The sequence below is a fragment of the Idiotropiscis lumnitzeri genome, chromosome 13 (assembly GCF_059441095.1).
Source record: "Idiotropiscis lumnitzeri isolate Australia: NSW breed Sydney's pygmy pipehorse chromosome 13, RoL_Ilum_1.0, whole genome shotgun sequence".
Classification (NCBI taxonomy): Eukaryota; Metazoa; Chordata; class Actinopteri; order Syngnathiformes; family Syngnathidae; genus Idiotropiscis; species Idiotropiscis lumnitzeri.
In genome coordinates, this window is record NC_142403.1 from 3,070,882 (window position 1) to 3,098,664 (window position 27,783).

The 27,783-nt window shown below is 39.8% G+C and overlaps 1 protein-coding gene across 1 annotated transcript in view; it reads left to right on the forward strand.

The window, feature by feature from the left end:
• LOC148324046 (ephrin type-B receptor 1-like) overlaps positions 1-27,783 on the forward strand; it is a 105,407-nt gene that overhangs the window by 49,796 nt on the left and 27,828 nt on the right. The window contains exons 8-14 of the mRNA XM_088314038.1: positions 2,274-2,349; positions 3,568-3,692; positions 15,115-15,280; positions 15,560-15,665; positions 18,102-18,163; positions 19,353-19,550; positions 25,411-25,658. Coding sequence (XP_088170164.1) covers positions 2,274-2,349; positions 3,568-3,692; positions 15,115-15,280; positions 15,560-15,665; positions 18,102-18,163; positions 19,353-19,550; positions 25,411-25,658 — 981 coding nt within the window. The remainder of the gene's footprint in view (positions 1-2,273; positions 2,350-3,567; positions 3,693-15,114; positions 15,281-15,559; positions 15,666-18,101; positions 18,164-19,352; positions 19,551-25,410; positions 25,659-27,783) is intronic.

Genomic DNA, 27,783 nt, shown 5'->3' on the forward strand with positions numbered 1-27,783 from the left:
AAAAAAAGATGGATGAGTGCCTCAGAATGTGACCACAATTTGGTTATCTTTTAAAGCCAATTTTCCCATTGAGATCAATCCTATTGTAATCAAGTTGTACAAACTAAGACTATAATAAAATCTTTATTAACTATAAAGGCAATGGGTTCTACCAAGGGTCAGCAACGTAGTTCCAACGGGCATCAGATATCCCCCAATTACCACATGAGTGGCATGCGGTCCCATTCTAAAAATAGCGCACTAGTGATGGGCTATTGTGATTTTCTGGGACTTTCGGAAAGGTCATAATTCGAACACCTTCTCCAAGTCCACACAAAACATGTTGGGCGAACTCCCATGCAGCTTTGAGGATCCTGTTGAGAATGTGGAGATGGTCCACTGTTCCACGGCCGGGACAAAAACCACACTGCTCTTCCTGAATCTGAAATTCGACTTTCCGATGGTGCCTCCTCTCCAGCATCCCTGAATGGACCATACTAGCGAGGCTGAGTAGGGAAATCCCTCTGCTGTACAAACTCTCCGGCCCCCCTTCTTGAAGAGGGGGACCACCAACTTGCTCTACCAATCCAGAAGGACTGTGCCTGATGTTCATGCGATGTTGGAGGAGTGTGTAAACCATCCTGCCCCACAACAACCAGAGCCTATAGAAACTCTGAGTGGATTTCATCCATCCCTGGGGCTTTGCCACCCAGGAGCTTATTAGTAAGCACAACTTCAACCCCAGAAATAGGTGAGCCCAACTTGGAGTCCCGAGCCCCTGCGTCCTCAAAGGAAGACATACGAATGACTAAATTTTAGCAGAAGTACAATCTTCATGCTGCGGTCAGACCGAACGCAAGCCGACCGTTTCTGCCGGCGCCTTTCCGATCCGACAATATCATTGCAGTGTGCAGTACAGAGAGGTAAACGACACAAGCCAGCTTCCAATAGCTGCAAAAAAACCACAGGCTTGGATAGTGGGGAATGAGGAAGTTTGTGTATCTGACTTGTTTACAGTTGTTGATTGCTCAACCAAGATTTCACAACCAAAGCAATAACACAACCACTTCGTCTCCAGATTGACTAGTAATGGTAAATTTTTTTTTTGACTGACAGAGGACGCTTTCCTTTTTTACGGTTGAAGCAACCCCGTTTAATTGCACGGTGAAAAAATGCATGCAAGCTGTAATTCTTGTCGGGTCTGAACCTAGCTAAATCTATTACATAAACATACTGCACAATTAGAAAAAAATATTTAACATCCAATGCTTCACACGGATAATGCACCCTTTAATATGTATGAAAATGTATTGAAATAGATGTATTTAAAAATTGTGTAATATGGTCTGAAAAATACAGTAGATGTACCATATTTCAAATGCAAGACACCTGTAAGAGAAGTCAAAAGTTCCCAAAAGAGCAATCCAATATGCAGGCAGAGAATCCTATCGATGGCATTGTAGCAAAAGGAAGCAACCTAACAAAACAAAAATACGAACATCTTTTAATACAACCAACACCTCTACTGGACAACCCCATGCCAGGCCACTGGTCTGCCTGACATGGCACTGAAACACTGTCATGCTGAAATAAAGCACATGGACATCAGAGTTTTTCTTGCTCAGAGTTTGCATAAATAATCGTGTCTTGGCACCATCGGATTACTGTGACAACAAACCAAAACATTGCAAAGTTAATCCTTTGATGCTGGCTAAAATTAGTTCGACTGGGATGTGTTTGGAAGGCTCTTTGTTACTTTTATTAACACAAGGTGCAGCAGATGGGCTAGTACAGATTGTCCAGTTTTTTCAAATTCATGTTTGTATCAAGTACATATTTACAGTGTACATTTTGAAATGACTCGTCTGAAGATGGTATTGCCAGCAGTTATGGAAGTAAGCATTTGCTTAATTCCCTCACAGATGATAAAATCTGCCTGTGACAGCTACAATTTATTATTTATTTTGCCCCATCTAGCAAAAAGATAGCCCCCTGTTAGTACAGCAAGCAATGCAGTTCAATTATACGACAAGCCACAAAGGCAAATATACTGATAAAACCACAAAACTGACCATTTTTATATTTTTTAAAGCGTAATGGTGAGATACAGTTCTTGTATTGGATGTCATTAAGGAACAGGTGTCAAACTCAAGGCCCAAGTACCAGATTTGGTCCGCGACACCATTGCATTGAGGTGTCCATAATGTTGGTGGCATGAGAGTGTATGTTTATCATCCACCCATCCATCATTTATGTATATAATGTAAGATGCTGATTCTGTTCATATTCTACAGGCAGTCAACGGCGTTTCCAACAAGAGCCCTTATCCCGCCCAGCAGGTGTCAATCAACATTACAACCAATCAAGCTGGTGAGTGCAAAAGCATTGTGTCGATGAACGCGTGTGCGCGGCCATCTGTGGGGTGTGTATAATCGTGCCCTAGGGCAATGTGGATTATGTGAGTAAGGGATGTCTAGGGGGATAAAGGAAATTGAGCAAGCAGCCTTTTAATTCATAAAACATGTTCGCAGCTTGTCATCTCGTTCCCTCTGTCGTCTTTCTTCCTCCTCTCTCCTCTGTGTTGTTCCTGCCGCTTTCATCATGCTTTCCTTTTTGCCACATTTTTTTTCTTGGCATCAACCACTGGCCCCGCCCCCTTTCCAGTCTCTGATGGCATACAACTCATAGACTATAAAGTCAACCAAGTTGCTGGTCCATCAATAATTTATAGAGACAGACTCCAGTGAACTACCCACCTGCATTCAGATTGAAATGTTCCGATTTAGATGTAAGTCACTTTGTTTTCCTCATTTCCAGTGTCCCAGGCAAATTCATTCTCAATAAGTAATCCATTGTCTTCCTCACCACCTTCTGAACAGACCTTGAAAAATCCCTCATGCCATCAATGTTTTAGTACTCAACAACAAGGGCTTCAAAAACCATGCATAAGTATTGAGCATATCCATCCATTACGTGAACTGCTTACCCTTCTGAGGGGGAAAAGTAGTTAAAAGTGATGCAACCAACAGTATGCTGAATGATAAAATATTCCATATTTGTGTAAGGAGGCCTCTTCAGTTTTCGTTGGCTCATACGGTCAAATTAAGATGATTTGACCAACATATCCCGAGAATTCAGTATTTCAAAGCCATCGTTACATCACTGGTTAAATGATCATGATCCCCATAAAACTGGTAAACAAATTGGATGAGGAAATGTAGCAATGGTTAGTATGTTTTTTCACTGCTGTTGTTTATCATCCAAACAACCATTGCTTGTCGGTATCCATTTATCATCCCATCCCTTCACCTCTCCAAGTAATAACATTATGAGAGGAAAACCAGCGTAAAAATCACAGCAGCAAAACCATAAATAAACACGACACCTTAGCCAACAGGCTCTTAAATTATGTTTAAAATGCATTCTAAGTGTTATTTTTGCTACCCCATAAGTGGCAACCACATTTTCATGATGGTGAAACATGTTTCTTCTCTGGTTGTAAATAATCCAACAGACACCAATTGCATCATTTTATATTTGTATAATTCTTGCATGATAGAATGCTAACTGTGTGTGCATTTTTAATAGCTCCTTCAGTGGTACCCATAATGCACCAAGTGAGCTCAACAAGCCGAAGTTTCTCGTTGTCGTGGCCGCCCCCTGAACATCCCAATGGAATAATCCTCAACTATGAGATACGATACTATGATCAGGTATATTTGATGGTTAATGTGTATCTGTGTTCTTTTACCATTCTGTTCACTGCCAGCAGTCAATTTGAGTTCAATGAAACTAAACACAGCAACATCAATTACCAAGGCTCGTCTTATTTTGCCATCTCACTGCTGAAATAAACAACCGTTCAATCACTGTGCATCACAGATATTGGCATCTAAATAAAAATATATATTGTAAAAAATGTAAAATAATTGATGCTTGTTGTACCGTGGTCATTGGAAAACTGACGTTATATTGGACAATGTATGTCCATTATTAAAAATAGAAAGAACATATTGAAATTAATACTATATTGTTTTAAACAGTTAAAACAAGAAAATCAAGAGTTACACAGTACAAAGAGTATTATCAGATTAAGAATAGTACATAAGCGGTTCAGCGCCCATGGGTTTGCATAGTCCCGTTTAAAAGAAAAATAAATAAAACATTTAAAATAAAATATTAAAAATGATATATTAATTTCTAATATTCATTTCGATTTTGGAAGGACAGTGCGCCACCGTCCCCGCCCATACAGAAAAAGACAAAAAGCAAAACAAAGAAACAAAATGTAGCTCAATTAATTATATTACAAATAAAACATTAACTGCAAGAACAAAATTTGTAAAACATTATTTCAAAAATGCGTATGTGCCTTTAGTAATAGGTATTGGAAAAGCGCAAGAGTTTTTCACCTGGACTTAAATCATTTACACTTTATTGGCATGTTTTGAATCTTTATTCATTCATGTGATTTACACTGATAATAAAGGATATCAGCAAATTGGATGACTGTATTCTACACAAGTACAGAGAAAAATGTTTTTTAATTCTTATTTTGGGGTACATACTATATAAAGGGGGGTATTATTCACAGGAAATTACAATAATGAATGTTAACTGTCAGGTTTGCGTGGAGGTTGAGTGGGAGTAAGGGAGCCATATGTAACTTAAATGGAAATTTAATGTAAAGAAAACAAAGCAAACAAGGCAACTGGAAAAAACTAAAATAAGACAAGTGCAAAATAACAGAGCTCCACAAAACACAAACAAGGACTAGACTTAGCGTTGACACGGCAAGACAGGCAGGAGGAAAATTATCAGGGACATTGACAAGGCCATCCGACAGGAATAAGGCAAAACATGAAACTAAAGCCAACAACCTAAGCCAAAAAAGCAGATCGCGACAGGTAACAACGTTTTTTTTTTAACACATTTTAAAGGTTTAATCCTTTTTTTCCAATGCATTTCATTATCCATCAATTATATACGGCTTTTCCCTTTTCGCAGGCCAGCCCGGTTCTTATCCCTCCGTATAGCGGTGGCCCACTGTACAGGAAAAAGTTAGAAATTGTCCTCAAGGGACTTATCTGTCAAATACATATATATGTTAGGATATGTTCAAATTGACTCAAGTACTCAGCAAGTATAGAAGATGAACTAAAAATAAGGTCTATGTAGTATAATCACGAATTAAAAAAATACACGTTTGTATTCTTTGGGTTTGCTACCAGACATGATTATTAATAATGTGACAGTCTTTACCTGCCACTGTGTGTGAATCATAAAACAACAAAATTATTCTTAATCTTTTTTGTTTGTGAAAGATGCTACTCGAAAAAAAGCACATGATGATTAACGATGTGAGAGCAGAGACCTGTCAACATATTTATTTGACTGATTATTCCTGACATTTATCCGTAATGACTCTCATTTGTTTGGATGGCACAACATTATATTTACACTAGTACATTTTCATTGCTAATGAGAATTTATGGTAGAACACCTCAGCATTTTTCATGGCAGTGGCGGTGGTCATAATGATGCTTCAGTATGCAATGCCAAACTGTTATATGAACTCTGTTAAAGGCTAATGAAAGGATTGGTGTACTGAACCGAAAAATGAGTGATTCCTCAAGTGATGGAGCAATTTCATTAGATTTTAGCTCAGCTTGAAGCCCTACACAGATTTGAATTTCATTAACAAACCCACACGCAGTTCTGAACATATTGATTTGGGTCGTGGGCGTGTTTTCACTTTCATGATTATAAAGTGATGCGATTGACCGTGTTAGAGATGCAATGCAGAAAACAGACTGGGGGGAGAAAATTTTCACTCTGAAGAACAGCTCTTAGCATACAAGCTTGAATGTGGAAAAATATAAATCAAACAAAAAATATGTTTACTGGATTTAGGTGTAGTATATGAAAGTAATCCTGTTCTTGGTAAATGTGCTCCAGTTATCATGTAGATGAGGTGCACAATGCCATCCTTCACTTAGCGATGAATAGTCTGTAAAAGTAATGAGATGTTGTTGCTATGTTGAACAGAAGTATGCACGCAATACATGGGTTTCACACCAACCATGATGATTCTTGTATTTTGGTTCTCTAGTCCAGTTCAAAGCGCAAGTATTTAGAATCACCCATATTTTCTTCTTTCACATTGTTTTCTTACTGACGTTGTTATCAGTGGACCAAAAGCTGCCAGTAAAAAACAACATATGCATCTAGGTATAACTAACCCAGACAGTGTCTCTTTGTCAAAAGCGCAACTGGATCCAGTATGTATATATTTTCAAGAAGCTTATTATCCTCTGCTGGAGAAGGCTGGTCGATGGTTAGTTTTCACGTTTGAGTTGAAAGGAACCAAACCGCACTAGAATATTTGCAAGCAGAACAAAACCACCCTCTTCAAGCAGTCTTGATCTGTGTTGACGCACAGCAGGGTTTGGATGGTTGCATTTCTACTGAACACTCCAGGCACCCCCACCCCTCCCGGAAAAAAAAAAACAATTACTTTCAAGTGAACCAAACCTGACGTGTGGACACAGCATGACTTCCATATGCTAAAGGAGAAGAGCATTCAGTTTTTATTCAGCAAAATCTGAATGAATGGTACACAAAAACTACTACATTGAAAGCCTTTAAGAGGCATGTTGTCAATCCATGTAAGTAAGAATGAACACACTAACAAATCATTAAGCAAAAAGCGGTCCTGTGGTTAAGGTGATAACCGACGCCATACCTTATCCACATTCCACATGACATTTCTTTCTCCTTGCCTACGAAATGTTTTGTCCTCATTGTTTACACAAAAGTCTCTGCATCACCGCATCAATAACTAAAACAATCTAAATGACTAATTAAGGTGTGGAGTTTTAGACTCCCTTCTGTATCTTTTCCAAGACTCCACTGGCTTGCCGACTGAAAATTTTCAGCACAATATAGAGTCCTGTTTGCCTATAATTAGGATGTGTTGCAAAGTGAGACATATACGGTATAGTGAATATCGATAAGAGCTCTCCAAAACTCATTAATGGCGGCTGAATTTTACTGCCAGCAGTACGTACAGCCGGCACTAGGAGCAACCTCCCTGTTTTTTTCTTTATTTAATTCAAACGGCTTAAACAGACAAATATTTGAATAATTTAAATTTATGTTTTAATCTTTGAGCATAATTTTTATTTAAGCGCACACAGTTCGCAATGCAGTTTTATGAGGTAAGCATTTATTCTTGAAATCAACATGGTTCATTGGGTGTAATATGGCCTAAGAAAACTAATTATGGTGGAAAAAATAGCAAAGAATGTAATAGGATCAAATAAAATAAAACTAAAAGCAATTAAAAATGGATGATCTTGACAAGAGATAGTGTTAACTTTCTACAAAGTTGGAAATGTTGCTCCAAGACGAACTTAACCCTCTTCTAAACCAATTTTAAGCACCAATTTTGTTTTGTGCGCTGGTAATTTACTCTCATTGATTGTCCTTTGAGTGGATGAGCTGTGAGGAGGTCTTCCTGATTTGAGCCTCGCAGTCAAGCTGGCCAAGTTGTGAAAACAGGAGGCATGAGGAAAAAGTTGGAGGAAAAAGTAAAACTGCACATTGAAAAAGACGAGAAAATAAAAAATCCCGTCTACATCTTATATTTTAAAATTATATTTTGTATATAGTAAAAAGTTAAACAGAACAAATGTTCATTCACTCAGCCATGAACGATTCTGAAGCAAATAAGACAATAAAATTCAACTCTGTAACTCTTCTGCAAGTTGAAGAATATCATCAGAATTGAAACATAACATGAAACATAGTTGCAATATCTTTTAACGTTGTCAAAGTTGCATAGTACAAGGTTTATTGGGCTGAAAGACATTTGCAGCTTCTCTTTTGTCTCTCTTAAGTGCAAAGTGACTTAAAAATACAGGCATCTTGGGGTCTTGATCACAAGTGCAAGTAGGATGGAGCAGGAGATCAACAGGCGGATCAAAGCGGCTGCTGTGATGTGTCGTGGTGAAGATGAAGCTGAGTCGAAAACCGAGGCTCTCGAATTACCGGTCAATATACGTTCCTACTCTCACCTGTGGTCATGAGCTCTGGGTTGTGACCAAAAGAATAAGATCCCGGACATAAGCGATCAAAATGAGTTTCCTCTGCAGATAGGGTGATAATCTTGGTCAGCCGAGCCACTGCTCTTCCGCATTGAGAGGAGCCAAATGAGGTGGCTCAGACGTCTTGTCATAATGCCACCTGGACGCCTCTCTCGTGAGGCGTTCCAGTCATGTCCCACTGGTAGGAGGCCCCAGGGATGACCCAGGACATGCTGGAGAGACAATGGCCCAATCCCATTACTTCCCCTTAAGCCTTTATCTTTGTCTTCCCCCTCCCCGTTTAACTTGTTTGGGGAGATGAAGACCAAGGGTGGAAAAATGGAAATGGGAACGTACTAGATCCCCTACGTCACCAATTCGAACCACGTGCAGGTTTTGTCGTAAGCAGATGCGACATTACTTCCTCATAATAACTACATTACATCATTGATTACACAACAAAACAATGAAAAAATGGATGGCAAACAATTCAGATTTAGCCTAACCTTTGATGCTGTAAGGCCCGACTGCGTGCCAGGCTAATTACATTAACCTAAAAATTTCAAATATCGAGTGTCTTTGGTATGAAAATGAATTTGTCACGCCATTCAGAAGCAACAGTATTGCACTACCTGGCTTCTAGCATTGTTGTTTGGTCCGACAGCCAGCTCGAAAGAGAGTATTTCAACCCACAACACAAATCACGGAATTGTTTCGACGTATAAAACATCCGATAAAACCACGCGTCACTATTATGAAACAAAAATAGATTACTTACACTTACGTGTTTCCCCCTTCTTCTCGTTCATTGATGTCATTTCTGAAGACATTGTATTTGTTACCGAGAGGGTGTGTGTAGAATCTAGGGAGGTCGGGGTCTCTCTTTGTGCTGAAGGACAACACGCCCCTTGTTTGTGGAATTGGGACATGTCTTATTGGTCGTGAACGCCATTTCAACAGGGAAGTGACAAGACAAGGGATAAGGGGTGGTTTTGGGATTGGACCTAAGTCTTATGGCTGTCCTGACAATGCCTTGGGATCCCTCCAAAATAGTAGAAGTTGTGGCTGGGGAGAGGGAAGATCCTGGACAAAACCCTGAAGCTCCCAGGCCTCTGGTTGAGGACCCGAGCTTGAAGCTTTTTCTCATTCTGATTGCTGTAGTAGTTGCTAATGATAGGCCACTACTTACTACAGCTCAAAATGTCATGATATCAGTCATTCTAGAGAAGTAAGAGATATTTAGTGATCAAAACCATTCACTGAGTCAAATACTCACCAAAATCAACGAAAACACTTTTTCTCATTCCGATTGTTGAAGTAGTTGGCAATATCAGGTCACTCAATGATTTTGCTCAAAATGTCATGTAGTCTGTCATTATGGAGAAATAGGATTATTATCTTCATGTTGGAAATATTTTTCATTCTCGTTGAGAATATCACTTTATCGTTGTGAATGTTTGTGTGCTTCTGTGACCTGAAGAGCTATGCTGTCTGGAGTCTGATCCTCCTTTTACGGCCACCCAGGTTGACAGGTAGAAGCCAGACGAAAAATCTCTCCTAGGAAGAACATGAAACCTGACTGTAGGAGTGATATCTAAATTATGGGAATACTTGGCACTTTTATAGCACAATTGACGGGTAAACAAGTCTAAAATGAACAGTAGTGTACAGCGCAGGACGTCGCAGGGATTTCGTGAAGCCGTCCAAAATGTCCAATATGACTGCATACATGGTCAGTCATCCGTCCATCGATTATCTGTAACGCTTGTCCTCACAAGGGTCGTGGGCATGCTGGAGCCCATCCCAGCTATCTTCAGGCAGGAGGCAGGGTACACCCTGAACTGGTTGCGATGCAATCACAGGGCACACATAGACGAACAATCATCCGTGCGTACACTCATACCATGGGGCAATTCAGAGTGCCCAATTAACTTGCAATGCATGTTTTTGGAATGTGGGAGGAAACCGTAGTACCCGGTGAAAACCCACGCAGGCACGGTGAGAACATGCAAACTCCACACAGGGAGGCCGGAGCCGTGCCGCACCGTGCCGCCAGGGTCCGTCACTGTTTCGATAATTGTCTTAAACCATTTTTATTATCGACACTAACTAGTGGAATGCTAAAAAGTGAATTTTAACCTGTTCCTTTAAAGCACAGTTGACAAACTCAAAGCCCAGGGTCCGGATCTGGCCCGCAACCTCATTTTATGTGTCCCGCAAAGGGCATGTGCGTCAACTTCCTGTTTCTAGCACATTTTCTTCACTTTTAACAAAATTGGGATCTGAGATATTTAATTACTACCTATCCTCCGCTTTTAAAATAAATTGAAAAATTCTTGAACAAACAATTACTTACTGGCGTTCCATTAATTTGTTGTGTGTATAGGATAACGTAAGGTTTTCGTACATTTATATGGGTTCACAGTCATAACGGCCCTTTGAGGGAAACTACGATAACTACGATGTGGCCTAGGCACAAAATTTAGTTTGACACCCGTGCTTTAAAGTACTAAGCATTATGCACGGGCTAAGCAGTGCGAAATCTCAGTCTCCGTTACAGACTGGTCGCAATGGCTGGGTCTTCACAGGCCACTGCCTTGTAGCTCAGGGTAAGATTTGGCTTTGAAGAAAAGAAGGATGAAAAAAATATCTGGAGTAGCATTACATCATGCCGCCGGGGCCGCCTACCGTGCATCTTTGGCAGCCGCATGCCCACTGAACTTAGTCTAGGTGGGAGGCTGGAAAATGAAAATGAGCCTGGAGCGCGAAGGCCGCCTGGCTGCCGCGGACTGCCCCTTTGGTGGCCCAATCCTTTTATTCTGTTTCACTGCAACCATCATTTGTCATTTCAAGCTAAATATACTAATTTGTGTCTTGCGAGTTTAAGTATATTGCAGACTTAACTATTAAACAATTTATAACTATTAAAGTGTACAGTGAGAATATAAATGTGAGCTAAGTAAATAGAGCCAAGTGAGAGCAACTAAAGAGAAATTTGTCCCAAAAAATGGGCTAGCTGCTTCTGACAAAATTGTCAAATTCAGGCCAGTGGTTGAAAGTTTGAATTAAAAAGCAATGTAACATTTTGGTGCTATCCTGTGAAAAACACACCCGCCCATTTTTTCACATTTTTTTATTTTTACGTGACTGGGATTTCTGCATTACAGACATCCCATTTATGTTAAAATTTAAGAAAATTACAAAATTGGACATTTCACAGGACAGCACCGATTTATTAAAATCTTACATTTTGTGATTTCACTGTTTTTTCTCTATATTGATTACAATAAATTATAGACATGAAGAATATGGCAGATATTTTTTTCCTATACTACGATCTCTTCTTCATTTCCACCTCGTCAATCCTTCCACCTTACTTCTTCATCCATTGCCTTCACTCTTGTAGATAATGAGGTTTGAATTCCACAAATTTAATATGGCACAGGGCGGTAGGATTTTTTTCCCTCCTGCTTATCTCTTGGTACCAGACCTTCTCAGATGGGGGCCAGCCTAACCTCCCCTCTGAAGCAAGCAAAAAGCTCCCGAACCACACACACATGCACAGATACACACACACACACACACACCGACCTCACATGAAGACCCAATTTCTGTGGTCACTCCCAATTTCATCATTCTTAATTCTTTCCAGAATAAACATGTACCGGTAAGCATACAATCTAATTATTAATTCTTTGTGTATCAATGTGAGCTCAATTGGTATAGGTTGCGTTATGTATGAATAGAATTCTTGGCTGAATTATGCCTAGTGTAAAGACAATATTTAGGGACAAGTTGATTTTTGGGGAGTGATAGTTATGTAGTCAAAATGCAGCCTTTTCAACAATTATTTTGTGTACTATACGTTATTCTACATTCCTAACTCTAATTGTTATTTTTCCCTCCTGAACAATGTATGCCATCATCTTCCAGACCTCCTTCATCCTTACAGCATGATTCTCTTCCCCCCAGCTTTCATGCCATGACACAATCTCTGTCATCACCCCCACCCCCTTTTTATTTTTATTCAGCACCGAGATAACCCTGACTGGAAATAGAAAGCCACTGTGTGGTTTAGTTGGCGTTGAACCAACGAGCCTCCGGGTTATGAGATAGGGCCTATAGTTCTGATATGTTATCAACAAGATGAAAGCTCGTGGAACCTGACGTTTTTCAGAAGAAAGTATATATTAAATATAAAACTTGTGTCAGATGAAATGGCAAAAGAAAGCCAGAGGAATATTTATGACGTTTAAGGATTGGGCTAACTTTTGTGCTCAAATTGAATTCTTAAATATATCAATGCGGCCAGGGCAATAATAGATGATGTAAAAGAAAAAAAAAATCAGGCTGGACGTACCCCAAAAAGGATAAAAAAAAATACTTTAGTTTCTCGGTCATTAATTTCCTTTACAGTTACTAACACTAATATTTAAGTTGCTGCCAATTGTATAATCGGGAGCTCAACATTAAACTCGTCTTGACATTGCAGTTTCTGGCTCTGCATGCACATAATATATTATGTTCCACTTGGATACAAATTGATGAGCAAATAATTACAAATCGCTGCATTTTAATATATAATTTTACATGACATAATCAGCTTTGGGATCACCAGTTTACACTTTTTTTCAAACCAAGTTCAAGGAACTACATTTCAGTACTCAATTATAGTACAAGTATTGAGACTTGATAATGCCATCACATCTCACAGTTATGATGAAAATGTGTTTTATTGTTGTAGTTCTCTGACAGTGGTGTCATCCGTGTCTTTAAAGTATCGCCATACAGCTGAAATGGCTCCTACCCAGAAAGTTGTGTCAGGCTGGTCATGCGGTATCAGTGTGTAGTATCTGAACATTTTCATGAATACAGAGTGAGCAGTTTTGTAGGCTTGAAATGAGTCCTCAAGTAATTGCAGTACCTTGATGAAAAAAGATGCTTGAGGATTTTTTTTCTGCCTCGGGGCACCATTTATTTATTACGCACTGTCAGGAAGACAAGTTAAGCTAGCTGTCACAACAATGGTTCATTGATCAGGTTATTCTGATAAAATTGCTTTGATCGGATTTATTAAAAGTTGAATGCAAAGACAAACAAGCTATAATTCACTGGCGATGACTTTCAGATCAACAATGAGTTAATTTCACAATTCAAGGGTGATATATTTTCAAAATAGATATTTATCAGATTCAGAATCAGAATGCCTTTTATTGTCGTTGTACTCAATGTACAACAAGATTGGCGAGCTCCCCTCTCCAGTGCAATATAACAATTATGGAATTGTCATGTGTTGTGAAAACGCCAGCATCTGGAAATTCGGGCTACCCTCAAACTTTCGACCGAATCACAACTCTTTGTTGGTTGTGCATATTTCCACGCCTACTAAATAATCAAGGCCAGCTCGCCCATTAGGCGGGATAGGCTGATGTTAAGGGCGCCGTGGACACTAGGCGGTGGCAAAACCTGCACGAAAATTAACATTCAATACAATTATATTCAAACAAATTATTAAGGTGAACTCTTAATTTCATGTCAAAATATAAGAGGAGTGAATTAAAATTCATATAAAACAATCAAGTGAAGGGGAGCAAGATGAATTCATTTGAAATGAGCATTTCTGCCCAGCAACCATTACGCTCTTTGTGTGAACTGCTTTCAATTAACTCTTAAGTGGCCGGATTAATTGTATGTTTAAATTTATAATTCTTCTGGTTGTTGCACGTCAAATGGTATTTCAATCTGAGATCATTCCATGATTGAGTAAGAAAATTTGAAATGATATTCTTTTTAGTAAAAGTATATACCAACTTATAGGGCAATGATAACCTGTACTGTAAATAAATTCATGTTAAACTAAAACGTGACACAAACATTGACAGCCTCATTTGTTGTGGAGAAAAGTGAAACGGTTTTACCACGTTTCTGTCAGTCCTTACACTTATTTAAAATAATTTGGGTCATATTTATTGATGTGCCCCCAGTGAACATGTAAAAATGACCAAACGAGAACACACGGGGCAAATCGGAGAAAGAAAGACCAAGTTGGTGCTCCTTTTGATTTGTGTGACAGTAATGAAACAGTCTTGAAATTAAGAAAATGTTCCATTTTTACTTTTAATTATGTGATGTTATCTTATAAATGAAAGGCAATATTAATTATGATATTAAATAATAATACATATCTTGACACCGTATGTAAATCGCAGATAGCGGGGATCATCAAAGACAATCTTGCCACGTTGGCTAGGGCCGGTAAATAACATGTGGATAATACTTCATGGTCATCATTGAGTCGTTATTTTTTTGTTGTTGTTGTTGTTGTTGTTGTTGTTGGTTTTTTTTTTTTGTTTTTTTTGGGTTTCATGTTGCCTACCGTAATGCATAGTATGTTGTCAAATGTATTGTATTGAAAAGTAATTGTGGTGCTCGTGATACCAGGCAATTTTGATTGGATGCGCTAACTTTTGTAGTCATTTTTTTACCCAAAAAAAATACATGCCCAAGATATAACATATGGTATAATATATACTGCATATCATATGTATTGTATTTAAAAAAAAGTATAGACAGGAAGATGCTCACAAATGATTAAATAACACTGAAAGCACCCATGATTACAATAGCTCTATCTAAATAAAACATGCAAATCAGGTAAAACTCGACTACTTGCTCATCTGAGTGAATTGATGTGGATGCAAGGCTATTTGAATAAATTAATATTGTATAAACCACTTTCCAAAGGATGAAGCAGAATTCTGTGAGCTGAGAGGGGGGATTGTCATTTAAATCCAAGTTATCAGCTGTAGCTGTCTGGTGTGCTGGCAAGCTGGGTTCATGTGTGACTCACAGTCAAACTACCATTTACCAATTTGTTACACCGAGTCTCTGGTCTTTGGAGATATGTTCCATACCATGACATAGTTGAAGTGTAATTCAACAAAAGTGCACGAGATGAAGGTCATCGTGGTTTTTGATAGTGTGGAAAGTTCAGCTAAGGGTCGGTTCTCTTTCTCTGACATGTTATCTCTCTGTACTTTCCCCACAGTCTCAACCGTCAGAGTCTAACAGTTCAGTAGTTCAGAGCGAGACCCCCAGTGTGATTCTGGAGGGGCTGAGGCCAGGCACCGGCTACGTGGTTCAGGTGAGAGCCCGCACAGTGGCTGGCTATGGAGCCTACAGCAAAGATATGCTCTTCCAAACACTCACTGATGGTAAGTGTGTGGGTGAGCTGCTGGAGTGGTGTGGAGTTGTGTGTGGAGGAGTGGGAGTTGCATGCTTAATCAAGGGATATGAGAGGCTTTACCAGATTGGAAATCTTTCTGAAAATGTTTTAATCACCTTGACGTGTATGTGGGCTTTTGAAGCATATTTAACATGTTCACACTGGAGTTAGTCAGGCACGCATAATTATTTATTTTTGTATCATTTTATAGGTTTCAACAATTCATCTCTAGAGCTATTTGACAGATATTATATGTATGTTTTTGCAGATGAGTTCAAGTCAGAGCTTGGACAGCAGCTTTCCTTGATTGCAGGCTCCTTAGTGGGCGGAGTTTGTATTGTTTCTCTGGTAGCCATCGCCATCATTTGTACCAGGTGATACACCCATAAAAAATGCACACAAATCCTCTCCATACTCTGCATGCATGGCAGCTTTACTTCATTTAGTAGGAATTTCCAATTCATTCAAAACTAATTAGTAATTTGTAAAGGAATATTTGCATCATAATAATGCCAGTTAAAGATACAGGCAGCGATGAACATGGACAACCCTTTTTTTTCTTCTCAATGATTGCCCATTTATGAGACCTTGAACTTGTCACATTATATGGCGTCGGCGATTTGCAACTTGTTGGACTTGTTATCCCTTGGCTCCCTACCCCTGGAGCCAGGTCTGGAGGTTGGGCTCGCTAGTGAGTGCCTGGTGTCCAGGTCTGCACCAATAGGGCCTAGCCAGCCACAGTCCCAAAAGGCAATGCGAGTCCCCCTTTTCATGGGCTTACCACCTGTTACGGAGGCCAAAGGGGTTGGGTCACCTGTCAACTGGGCAATGGCCAAAGGTGGGGACTTGGACTGTATGATTGTCACCCACAAAAGCTAGATCTAAAGACATGGGAAAGTCTCCTCTCTGGCAGGGAAATGAGCCCCTAACCCTTGAGCAAGGCAGATAAGATTATGATATTATTATAATTCCGATTCCCTCTGCACATAGCTTGGGCTCTGGTACCAGTCCTCTCAAAAGGGACTGGAATCTGTTCCACTCTTGAGTTGACCACGTTGAGAGGCGTAGAGGGGCATACCGATTGGCTCCTGGCTTGGCACCTGTATGTTGGAGTTCACCCCAGTGTACTAGACCTTTGTGTGTAGATCAGGGGTGTCAAGATCCAGTCCTGGAGGGCCGCTTTCCTGCATGCTTTCAATCTCTCCCGGCTGCAACCCACCTGATTCAAATGATCAGCTCATCAGCAAGCTCTGAAGAAGCCTGATAAGTATCCTGCTCATTTGAATCAGGTGGGTTGCAGCTGTGAGAGATGGAAAACATGCAGGACACCGGCCCTCGAGGACTGGAGTTTGACACCCCTGGTGTAGATTAACAGGTCGTGACTGTGGTTTGTGCCAATGCACATAACAGCAGCTCAGAGTACCCACCCTTTTTTAATACAATACAATGCAACTTTATTCATATATATATATATATATATGTATATATATATATATATATATATATTCACAACAGCGGGAGATGTAACAAAGCGCTTTGAGGTCAAGGAAGCCCCAAAAGAGCCTAAAATTTTCCGACCAGATAGGGTGTGCTTGGGAGCACTGTAGGAGTCCAGAGGCAGCTGGTATTTGCTGACCAAGCACAAGGCAGCTACAGTGGTCAACCAGGCAAAAACTCTCTGACATGGGAGGAGTTTGGTGAGGCCATGGGAAATGACTTCTGGACGGTTTTGAGAAAATTTTGGACGAACAACAGGCATCTCATGACGTGGAAGCAGGGCACCATTAACACTGTTGATAGTGAAGCTGACCTTAACGCTTGTAACCGCATACTACTTCGAAGACCTCCTCAATTCCACCAGCATGGCTCCTTTGCGGAAACAGAGTCTGGGGACTCTGAGCTGGGCTCTCCTGCCTCTGGGGTTGAAGTCAACAAGGTGGTTAAAAAGCTCCATTGTGTAAAAGCCCTGGGTGTGGATGAGATCTACCCGGAGTTCTTGAATACTCTGAATACTGTAGGGTTGTCCTGGTGGACACACCTCTACAACACTCGGGAAAGTTCCTAAGGATTGTCAGACCGGGATGGTTGTCCATCTTCTTAAGAAGGGGGACCGAAGGGTGTCTTCCAACGACAGGGGGGTGACACTCCCTCCCGGGTAATGTCAATTCAGGGGTGCTGGAGAGGAGGGTCCTTCGAATCTCAGATTCAGACTTCGCCAAGCCTGCCCATTGTCATTCAGTTGATAACCTTCATCGAAATGATTTCTAGGCATAGTAGTGGCATTGAGCGGGGGCGTTTTTCTGGCATTAGTATTTCATCCATGCTTTTTGCCGATAATGTAGTATTGTTGGCCTCTTTAAGCCGCAATCTCTGGCTTTCACTGGAGTGGTTCGGAGCTGAGTGTGAAGCACTTGGTATGAAAATCATCACCTCCAAATCTGAGACTATGGTCCTCAGTCGGAAAAGGGTGAGGTGCCCTCTCCGGGTCGGGGATGAGATCCTTCCCCATATGGAAGAGTTCAAGTATCTTGGACTCTTGTCCACAAGTGAAGGCAGGATGGAGCAAGAGATTGACAGCGGGATCAAGACACGCTGGAGAGACTGTCTCCCTACTGGCTTGAGAATCCTTCAGAATCCCTAAGGAATATTTGGACGAAGTGACTAGGGAAAGGAAAGTCTGGGCTTCCATGCTTGAGTTGCTGCCCCCGCAATATGACCTTGAATAAGCAGAAGAGAATAAATACATGAATGTACTATTCATACCTGTCTTAATTACCTTCTTGTCTTACAAAACATTTTTTTTCCTGCAGGAGAAGGCAGTTGAAAGAGAGCATGTATGGTGACAAGCTGCAGCAGTACAATGCAGGGGGAGGTATAAGCCATTGTTTATTTTAAATACACATTTGTATATGATGAGCAAAAGTATTTGGACATGAGGCCATTACACCTGTAGGAACTAAAAACTGTAGATGATATGGAGTCCGTCTCCCTTTTGTGTTTATTATAACTTCCAGTGTTTTGAAGAGATTTTAGAGTGGGTTTAAAATATATGAAATGGTTTTATAGTTTTAGATCATGATTATCATAACCCTTAGTTGTACGGTTACCAGTATTGCCTCTTTACTAAAATTACGTGCCAAAGCATTAAATAATCCTTCATTTTAATCCAAAAAGTAAATAAAATCTAATCCAAGTAGCACACACAATCTTCAAGTATATAAACATACATAAAGTAGTCTCAAACATAGATTGTAAATTTGTGTTGTCAGAGCAAAGCAAAGTGGCGTCTGCTGGTTCCGCCTCCATAGCCAATCACAGCAGGCCATCACAGAAGCCGCAGGGATCCTATTGAAAACAGGAGCACTCACTCTCACACATATTAAATCAATGCAGCCCTCTCCAAGAACCCCGTGCGATGAAACACACGAACTTGGCCGGTGTGTTTCTGTCAGTCTCCACAATGGGTGCGAGAGGTCCGTCTGTACTTGTTCCAGTTAGTGACGATAACACTGACAGACGAAAAGTCACAGTGCTTAGTCTGTCTTTTATTTTAGTTATCCATCAATCGTCAGCAAAATGGTTGTCTGTCAGTGATGTACTGATGGATCATTCCGTCAGTCTGATGGAATACCCACCTCTGCTGCAGACGCATCGCACACATATCCAATTCATAGCCACATACGAGAGAAGCGCGTCTGATTTGAAAACGTCAGAATTGTTCTACTCACATTGCATGAAAAAAAATCAGTTACATGTCATAAATGGGCAAAAAAAATCAGAATTGAGTTGCAGTAAATAGTTTTATACTGGAGATTATAAAGTACATTTTCCATAGTCTGTCCTCTTTTAGTTAGGTTGTGTTTGCCTATGCCAGTTTTCCTGGTATGCTTTTCAAATATTTTTTTGGGACCACAGGAATACCTGATATTAATTATTACATTTTCAGTTTCTAGTTACAAATAAGTGGATTTCTCTATTTCATAAAGGTACAGACAAATTTGCCTACATAGTTGTGCATTTCCCAAGAATAAAACTGTTTCTTATCCTCTCTCTTTTATCAGAGGTTGCGCTGAGAACTGATATGTTTAGTGGTCCTACCCCCACGGTGACCTTTCCTACCCTGTCTGATGGTCACAGTTCACCGGGGGTCAAGATATACATTGATCCTTTCACCTACGAAGACCCCAATGAGGCTGTCCGAGAGTTTGCCAAGGAAATTGATCCCTCTTGTGTGAAGATAGAGGAAGTCATTGGCTCAGGTAAGCATTTTTATATACCTGGCATTGAATATTGGGTCATTCATCTTTGGCACACAAGCATTTAGTACATAGTACTGTGTAATAGTCTTAAGTTTGTTTAACCTCGTATGTCACTGAGCTACGACTGTTTGCGCACGTAGAGATCTTCATTTTTGGTTGGGGCTCCAAAAAGGTTGCAGTTTGTCTTGTTCCAAAGAAATTCATGTCATGTTCAAATTGCCTTTGCGACAAGAAAAAATGTTTGCGGGCGCATGTCTGGTGAATATTTTTGAGACCGTTTGTGAACTTTGAATGTACCTTGACCAAAAATCATCATTCAGCCTGTTCGCAAACGCAAAAAGTGAGATACGGGATTTAGCGATTCTATAATAACCATACATAACTAAAGTGTCATTGAGTGGAGTCCATTGAGCATCATATTTGTTTAGTTGTTCTTCAATGTGTTCACTATGATTCGGGACAGGTTGGTATGGGATTTTTTTCTGTGGGAATGTAATGCAACGGGAGTGAAAATCCCCTTGTGAGTCACTCTCCCGAGTCCACAACATAAAAAGCACAATTTTCAAAATAAAATCACAGCATATTTTTTTTTACTTTTACTTTTGAACTCACTAATGACGAGTAACGGTAACTGGGAAATCCAATCTCAAGGCTATACCAGCAATTGACTCTGGTGAGTAGTCGCATCAAGCGAATTTTTGCAAACCTAAGCAAACGGACAGCCAAAGCAAATTGTGCAATAGTCAGGACAAAAAAACAAGCCTTTATTTTGAAATAAATACTTCCAGTGCCATCAGCTGCTAGGGTTTCAATTAGTGTTGTTTACAATACCAATCCCAATATCGTGAAAGGTCTTGATGCTGCGTTAAAATGCTGGTATCTGATCGACGAGTACCAACCAGTAGGGTCTCGATATCGGCTATCAACATTGGTATCATGCTTCAAACGCAGCGAGCCGCACGCTCAGGGAAGATACAAGGAGAAGCCTTATGTGTCTACTTATGTCTATCCAGCCATTATGTATAGAGCTTCTCTACACAAGGGTCACGGATAGTAGGTGTGGTACACCCTGAATTGGTTGCCAGCCAATCGCAGCGCATACAAAGACGAACATCCACGCTCACACTCATACCTAGGGGCAATTTAGAGTGTCCAATTAACCTGCCGCTAGCATGCTAATGTCGTCGTTATACTCCCGCAGGCTAAGTCCGCGTGTACGTCACTACGGCCATGCCGCACACAGTTTGCCTTTATAAAACAAAGGGACCGCGATGACTCGATCAGGTAGGTATTGGCGAATGTGGTACGTGCGTGTGTAGTGTTAAACCGTTCATGTTTGCCGCCTAACCATGGTCGGGAGACGCTCCTCATACAGAGCACAGAGAGACAGGGATCACACTGCAGTCACAGGCTGAACAATTGATCATTTTGGGACCAAAATCGCGATCTCAGACGCATTTTCGAGATCGTCAAAGCTGCGGTTTGTATCAATGTTCACAAAGCACGTCACAGCGTACTGATTAAAAAAAATAAGCGTTGCGCTGTCATGCATTCCAGGAGTAGTTCCTTTCACCGCTGCTTGAATGCTCGGCACCAATCTGTTTTGCGCCGCAGCAGTATGGACTTTATTTGTACTATCTTGAAGTCCGTGAGCAGCAGCAGCAACGACCTGCGTGATGACAAATAAAAGACCCCACTAACAAGTCGTGTTTTAAACAAGGAGGCGAACGAGGGGTCGCTAATTGTGCTAATCGCTAAAGTGAAATACAGATTCAACCCAAAATAAGTGCTAATGTGTGCAGTTGACTTTGAACTGATGTCTAGTTCGAACCGCGTTAGGGTGCAGAGCCCGCTGCTATTAACACAAATGTTGTGTTTCAATGAATATGAATGAAGTCATAAAATAAGATGACGGTAACATTTGCAATTTAGCAGACGCTCTCAGACCGGAACACGTAAACGGCTGACGTCATCATGACGAAGAGGTTTGAGGTCATTAAATATTTATCAACTCATCAATAATATTTACTACTGAGTAAGCGGTTTGATACTAACTTTAGTAGTTAGTAGCTGACTGGCTATTTTTACATTTGTACTACAGAATGAAGTGATAAAGTGTACAATATAAAAAGAAGGGGCTTTGTGACTTGTATTGCGCAGTCTTGCATCAGTCAAAAATAATTAGTATATTGAGGTTCCACTGTATATTCTTCCAAATGTTTTCAAAAGACACATTGGCGATGTTTGTTGCACCTTCCAAGAGACAGCCTGTCACTTGAAACAGCAGATAACAGGAGTCTAAATAAACCAATTTTACATGTCAGTGAGCATGAGGCGGGAACAAGCCATTCCAATTATGCTTTTGTCCTTTGAAGCTGAGAAAAAGATTTGCTTTCATTTATGCCGATACAGCCACCAGAGGATAATAAGTTGTGTCAATGCAACTATGTCAATGTTAAATTGTGTTTGATGTGTTGCACAAAATTGTAGCTTTGCATTTTAGCTGTCATAAGTGCAAAGTGAAACTTCAACAAACACAGCAAAAAAGGACAAAGTCAAATTCAAATAAAAAGGTAAATCTTTCAGGGAGCCGTTTTTTAGACAGTATACATTCTTATGACAATTCAAAACACTTTACAGGTACCTTAATACAATGTCTGATATGTTTATGAATATACGCCAAGGATCAAGAATTGTCCAACACTTTACAAACAAGGACATGAACGATTAGGTTGGAAGGCAATCTCTAAGTACCCTCTTCTCAGCGGTGACCTGTGATCGCTCTGACTAACCTTACATCATCCGCCTGTAAAGATCTGTTTGTTGTTCCTTATACAGAAAATGTGCTTTGTCTACTTCAGTTTTCCTGCATGGACCCAGTGTGTTTCTTGCACACTGACCTGAAAGGGAATGAGTGACGCCAATTCTATTGGCTGGGAAATATGTAGGCTGTGTTCACACCGACTACGCCGCAAACTGCCCATTTCTTACTTGCACGTCTGCGAGAATAAAAGAAAGGAGTCAGTTTCCTATAGTATGGCCTCCAATAGGACATACTTGTCTAATGCCTTTTGTCAGTTGTATTGCTGACATGCAAAATATTTTAATACTTTTCTGTGCTCTTAATTTGTCCACAAAGTGGTTAAAAATTCTTCTAAGTCATTATTATCTTATTACATTACACTCAGTACATTAACCCTCACAAGTAATGCTTTGTACTCCGTGTGACTATCAAATATTTGACGAACAACCTCACTGAAAGTGGTCATCAATCATTCAAAACTGAAAACTAATTTTGTGTCTTTATAAATGCATATAACAGCATGGTTAAATCTGATATTTTGAATACCTTTTGAATAACATTTTTGATACAAACACAGCTCAAGAGCGTGATGTACTGTCTTTAATTGACTCCAACTCAAGCCTAATCATAAGGGCATTTTTGATATAAAATGATATAAAAAAAAAAAGAAATACAATCTATATGATCTGAGCGGCACGGTGGACGACTGGTTGGTACGTCTGCCTCACAGTACAGAGATGCAGGGTTCGATTGCAGCTCCGGTCTTCCTGTGTGGAGTTTACATGTTCTCCATGTGCCTGCGTGGGTTTCCTCCCACTTTCCAAAAAAAACATGCATGGTCAGTTGATTGAAAACTCTAAATTGTTCTTACGTATGAGTGTGATTGCGGATGGTTGTTTTTCTTTGTGTGCCCGGCGATCGGCTGACATCCAGTTCAGGGTGTACCCTGCCGACTGCCCAAAGACAGCCGGGACAGGCTCCGGCGTCCCTTGAGTGAAAAATGCGGCTCAGATAATAAATGGATGAATGGGTCATAATTTAAATCCACGAAATGCCTTTTTGGCTGATAGAAGCCATGAAGCACATTGAGAAGTTCACCACTAGATGTCCTTTTTTCAGTTGGGTAACTCTAAACATAGTCAATAATTTTAGTGTCTTGTTTTATTTTTCTCAGGGTACTGTTTGCGACCTCAGCCACAGCAACGGAACCTTTGGAGACAGCAAGGAAAAATATGAGTTTTGACAAGAGACATTGTTTTCCTTGTTTGTTTGCTATATATATATATATATATATATATATATATATATATATATATATATATATATATATATATATACCGTACTCAACTCACCACCATTTCTTCATCTCTCAGTGTTCCAGGCCCTCAGAACTATTCAACATTGTTTACCTTTTGGCAAAATAAGAGAAGCAAGGGAGGTAAAGCTGAACACTTGATTGTGGAGGGAAGATAAAAGAAAACACCTTGGGGAGATTAAAAAAAATACCACTCCATATTCTCTCTTCTACCTGTTCATAACAGTTTTCCATTAACTTTATTATGACCACTTCCTTGATTAGAAACACAGGATAACTCTAAATCTTGACTTAAAGGCAATTTGACTTCAATGCTAAAAGACATCATCAAATAGACATGCCGTATCTGCCACTTGACTTCAACCATTTCAACTCATCTGCCCTCTTACCATACATCTGTTCTTGTTCATCAAATGTTGCATGCCCTCAACCTATCATCATGTCTTCCTCATATCTCTATACTCTATACATTTTTTCTTTCCACTGATTTCCCACAGTGGCAGTACATTTTAATGAGCACTGAGATGGGATGTAGACATCATAGTGAGAGACAGCCTGTCATCCAATTTGCATCACTCATCCTTTATTTACACATCTAATATATCTGGCCTGTGCGCTCTTACTTTGAAGTGTTATCATGTTTTCAATGACCTAACTCGTAGGCAGCCGCAGTTGTTTTGCTAAATGACATGTGTGCTATGTGAGAGATCACAGTTGTGAAGGAGGCTAAAGACAATGAGTGGATTTTTATGCTTGATGCGTTGTCATCAGTACACGTAAGTATTTACTCATCTAACTAGAAAAGAGAACAGAAAACATATTTCTGCCGTGAAATGACAAAGCAAATGTCCAGGATTATATCTTTATTAACCAGAACATTAATAAATGACTTTACGTTCAATAGGTTCATATTACTTTAAATGACAATGTGCTAATTAAGCACATTTTTAGACATTTCATTACTTTCACATTTAAGTAAGAGTTAAAGTAATGAATTGTCAACAATGATAATGCAAATATTCTCATCATCATCATGTAAATCAGTGAGTAAAACAAAGTGATAATTTGCCACTTTGGTGTTTAAAATTAAAAGATGGCGATGTGTGGTTCGCATAACTTTGGTGGCTGTGGATTTATAACAAGTAGAGTGAAAATTGAAATATGGATATATCGTCGCGTTATGTACAGGTGTTAAGGGTATGTAAGGCATCAACTGTCTTTAAGAGTGATATTTTCAAACATTTCCAGGTTTGCCTTTGTTAATTCACATTCGTCATTGTGTTTTACTCATGGCATGGTTAGCACTGGTGAGAAAGGAAAATGTTTTTTTTTGTTTTACTTTTTCTTTTAAACTAGTTATGCATATCAAGATACAGTTTTCTTATTCTGGAGCAATTTCAAAATTATGGCCCATGAAAATTAAATGACAAAGGTTAGTTGTACCTCAGTTTGACTAAAGTGAATTTTTGACTATCGCAAATGTGTCTATCGTCACAGTAATTCGGTTGAACACCATCGAACAAAAGTTGCACAATAAAGCGCATATGGCTCGTCGGAAATTCATGTCACATATAGCGTTCCTTCAGTATAGGTGATACAGAGTGAAAAGTTCAAGCTTTTAAGAACTGAGCCTCAATCCAAAACTCAGCAGTGGGCGGAATCCATCAATTCTCGCTTCAAGCATGTTCATTCCCTTCCGAGAAAAGTTTGGGTTTTAAGCCACGTCATGTATTTTCTTTCAGGTGAGTTTGGAGAGGTGTACAAAGGCCGTCTAAAGCCTGTGGGGAAAAGAGAAATTCCTGTTGCCATCAAGACTCTGAAGGTGGGCTACTCTGAGAGGCAGCGGCGAGACTTTCTGTCTGAGGCGTCAATCATGGGTCAATTCGACCAACCAAACATCATTCGGCTGGAAGGCGTGGTGACCAAGAGCAGGCCAACAATGATTATCACAGAATTCATGGAAAACGGAGCTCTTGACTCATTTCTCAGGGTAAGTTATTTGGAATTATTATTTTTTTTGCATCACACACACATTTGTTCAAGCATCCATGAAAATAAATAATGAAATACCGTACAAGCACAGTGAGCTACCGCTTCCCTGGACCCTCTCCATCTTGATTTCCAGCTTTTGCTGCATCTGCTTTTCGAGGACCTTTTTTTCGTTTGTTTTTTTTTAACTCCTCTATACTATCAATTATAGGCAGTTGCTACTGGAAGGACTAGATATTCCATCTTGTCTGTTGCACACTGTCACAAACCTACATTGAATTCACGCCTTCACTGTACATTGTCCTCATCCTTTTGCGTATATTTCAGGGTTGTTTCAATCTCCTGCAGCTCATTTGCTAACGTGTGTGGGCTTCAGCTTGCTGAGTCTAGTTCTTCCGTCATTATATATAAAAGGAGCAACTTATTCTGTTGTGGTATGCTTTTCCAGAGCCGCTGGAAAAGCAATTTAGGGACTCCACAAACGCAGGCACAGAGAAGTGGGGTTCTTAATAAAAGGTATTTATTATTACAACAAAAATTCTTATGTACACTATAACTATAACTACAATCACGCGATACCAAAAAGTGGTGGTGGAAAACCGCAACAGGAAAATAACGACAAAACCGAAATCGCTTGCAAAGGCAAGGAACAGAACAGAACGAAAATCGCTTACCACCAAAGGATAAGGAAAGCCAATCGAGGAACGGACGCGACCAAGAAGGACAAAGGCTGAGAGTGGAGTCATTAACCAGATTAGCTGAAGCAAGAAAATCAATGGGTTCGCTCAAACTCATTTTTATCGCAAGACACATTGTAGTTATGTTTTCCCTCGGAAGGTCGTCATGACAGTGAACCCATATAAAAGTATGATCTCCTTCTACTTTCACATACACGCAACAAATTGATACATAACTATTTGTGAAATTAGAAGTCAGTAAATAATTTGTTTGTTCAACTATTTGTTAAATTATTTTAAAGAAGCGTTTGGAAACGAAAACATGCTTGCAATATCTCATATCTCAGTGTTGTTAAACGTGAAGACAAAGTCGACACTTGATTTAGTAATGCAGGACACATAAAATTATGTCACTGGCCGGATCTAGCCCACAGGCCTTGAGACACATGTAGTACACTGAGAAAAAAAATCCTTTGTATCCAATGGACTTAATTGGAACATGCACATCCATACACATGTTTAAACTCACATTTACCATTTGAGGAAAAGAGTACAAAATGACATCAGTTCACATCATTTTAATCATGAGCAAACCAAAAGTTTAGTACTTTTTTTCCCAGGGATTAGATAGTACAGTCCGAAATATTTCACTGTGTCGTGTATGACATTCAGAGTAATGTATTGAATTTCATAGGCCTCGGCTGATTCTCTATAATAGAGTAATATAGTATATGTTACCCTATGTAAAGTATATAGTAACACATTTGAACAAAACATTATTTAATAAAATGTATGATCAGCATTAAAAAATAATGACAGTTGATGACATTCTCAGTGACTACAGTTTTATTTCTGTGCCACTAACATATTTAGTTTGAATCCATCTAGTAATTAGTATTCACTCGCAAGGTGCTTCAATCTTAATTGACCACCATGTCGTCATTGCAGTGTATTTATTTTCTGGGTGAGATACATTTCAATAGGCACAAAGAAATGCACCCTCATTCAGAACAGATGGGCAAGGAGGGGCTCAGCACCTTTTCAAGGAAAAGACAAAAGAGAGAAACTACCTCCTGCTCCTTTTTTCCACTATCTTTTCTCTCTCTCCCTGTCCTGCCAGCACACCGTCTGTCCGTCAGTCCGTTCGTTTGATCACCTTTCTAGGCACGACTAAAAACAGAAAGAAAAAATGTTTGATGTTCACTTCTCACAGTGTGACCTCTTTTAACACAAGATTCATCTTCTGACACATGCACACACACACACGCACACACACACTCTCACTCATACATAAGGCATAGAATGATCAAGACCACTGGTGGTGTGGTCAAATGACCATTTTGGAGGGAACAAAATCCATATGTTGTGAGATGTGTGCGTGTGTTTGGGGGTGTATTTGTGTTCACATGCAAGACAGGATCATAGATGCAACTTGATGCACAAAGTGAA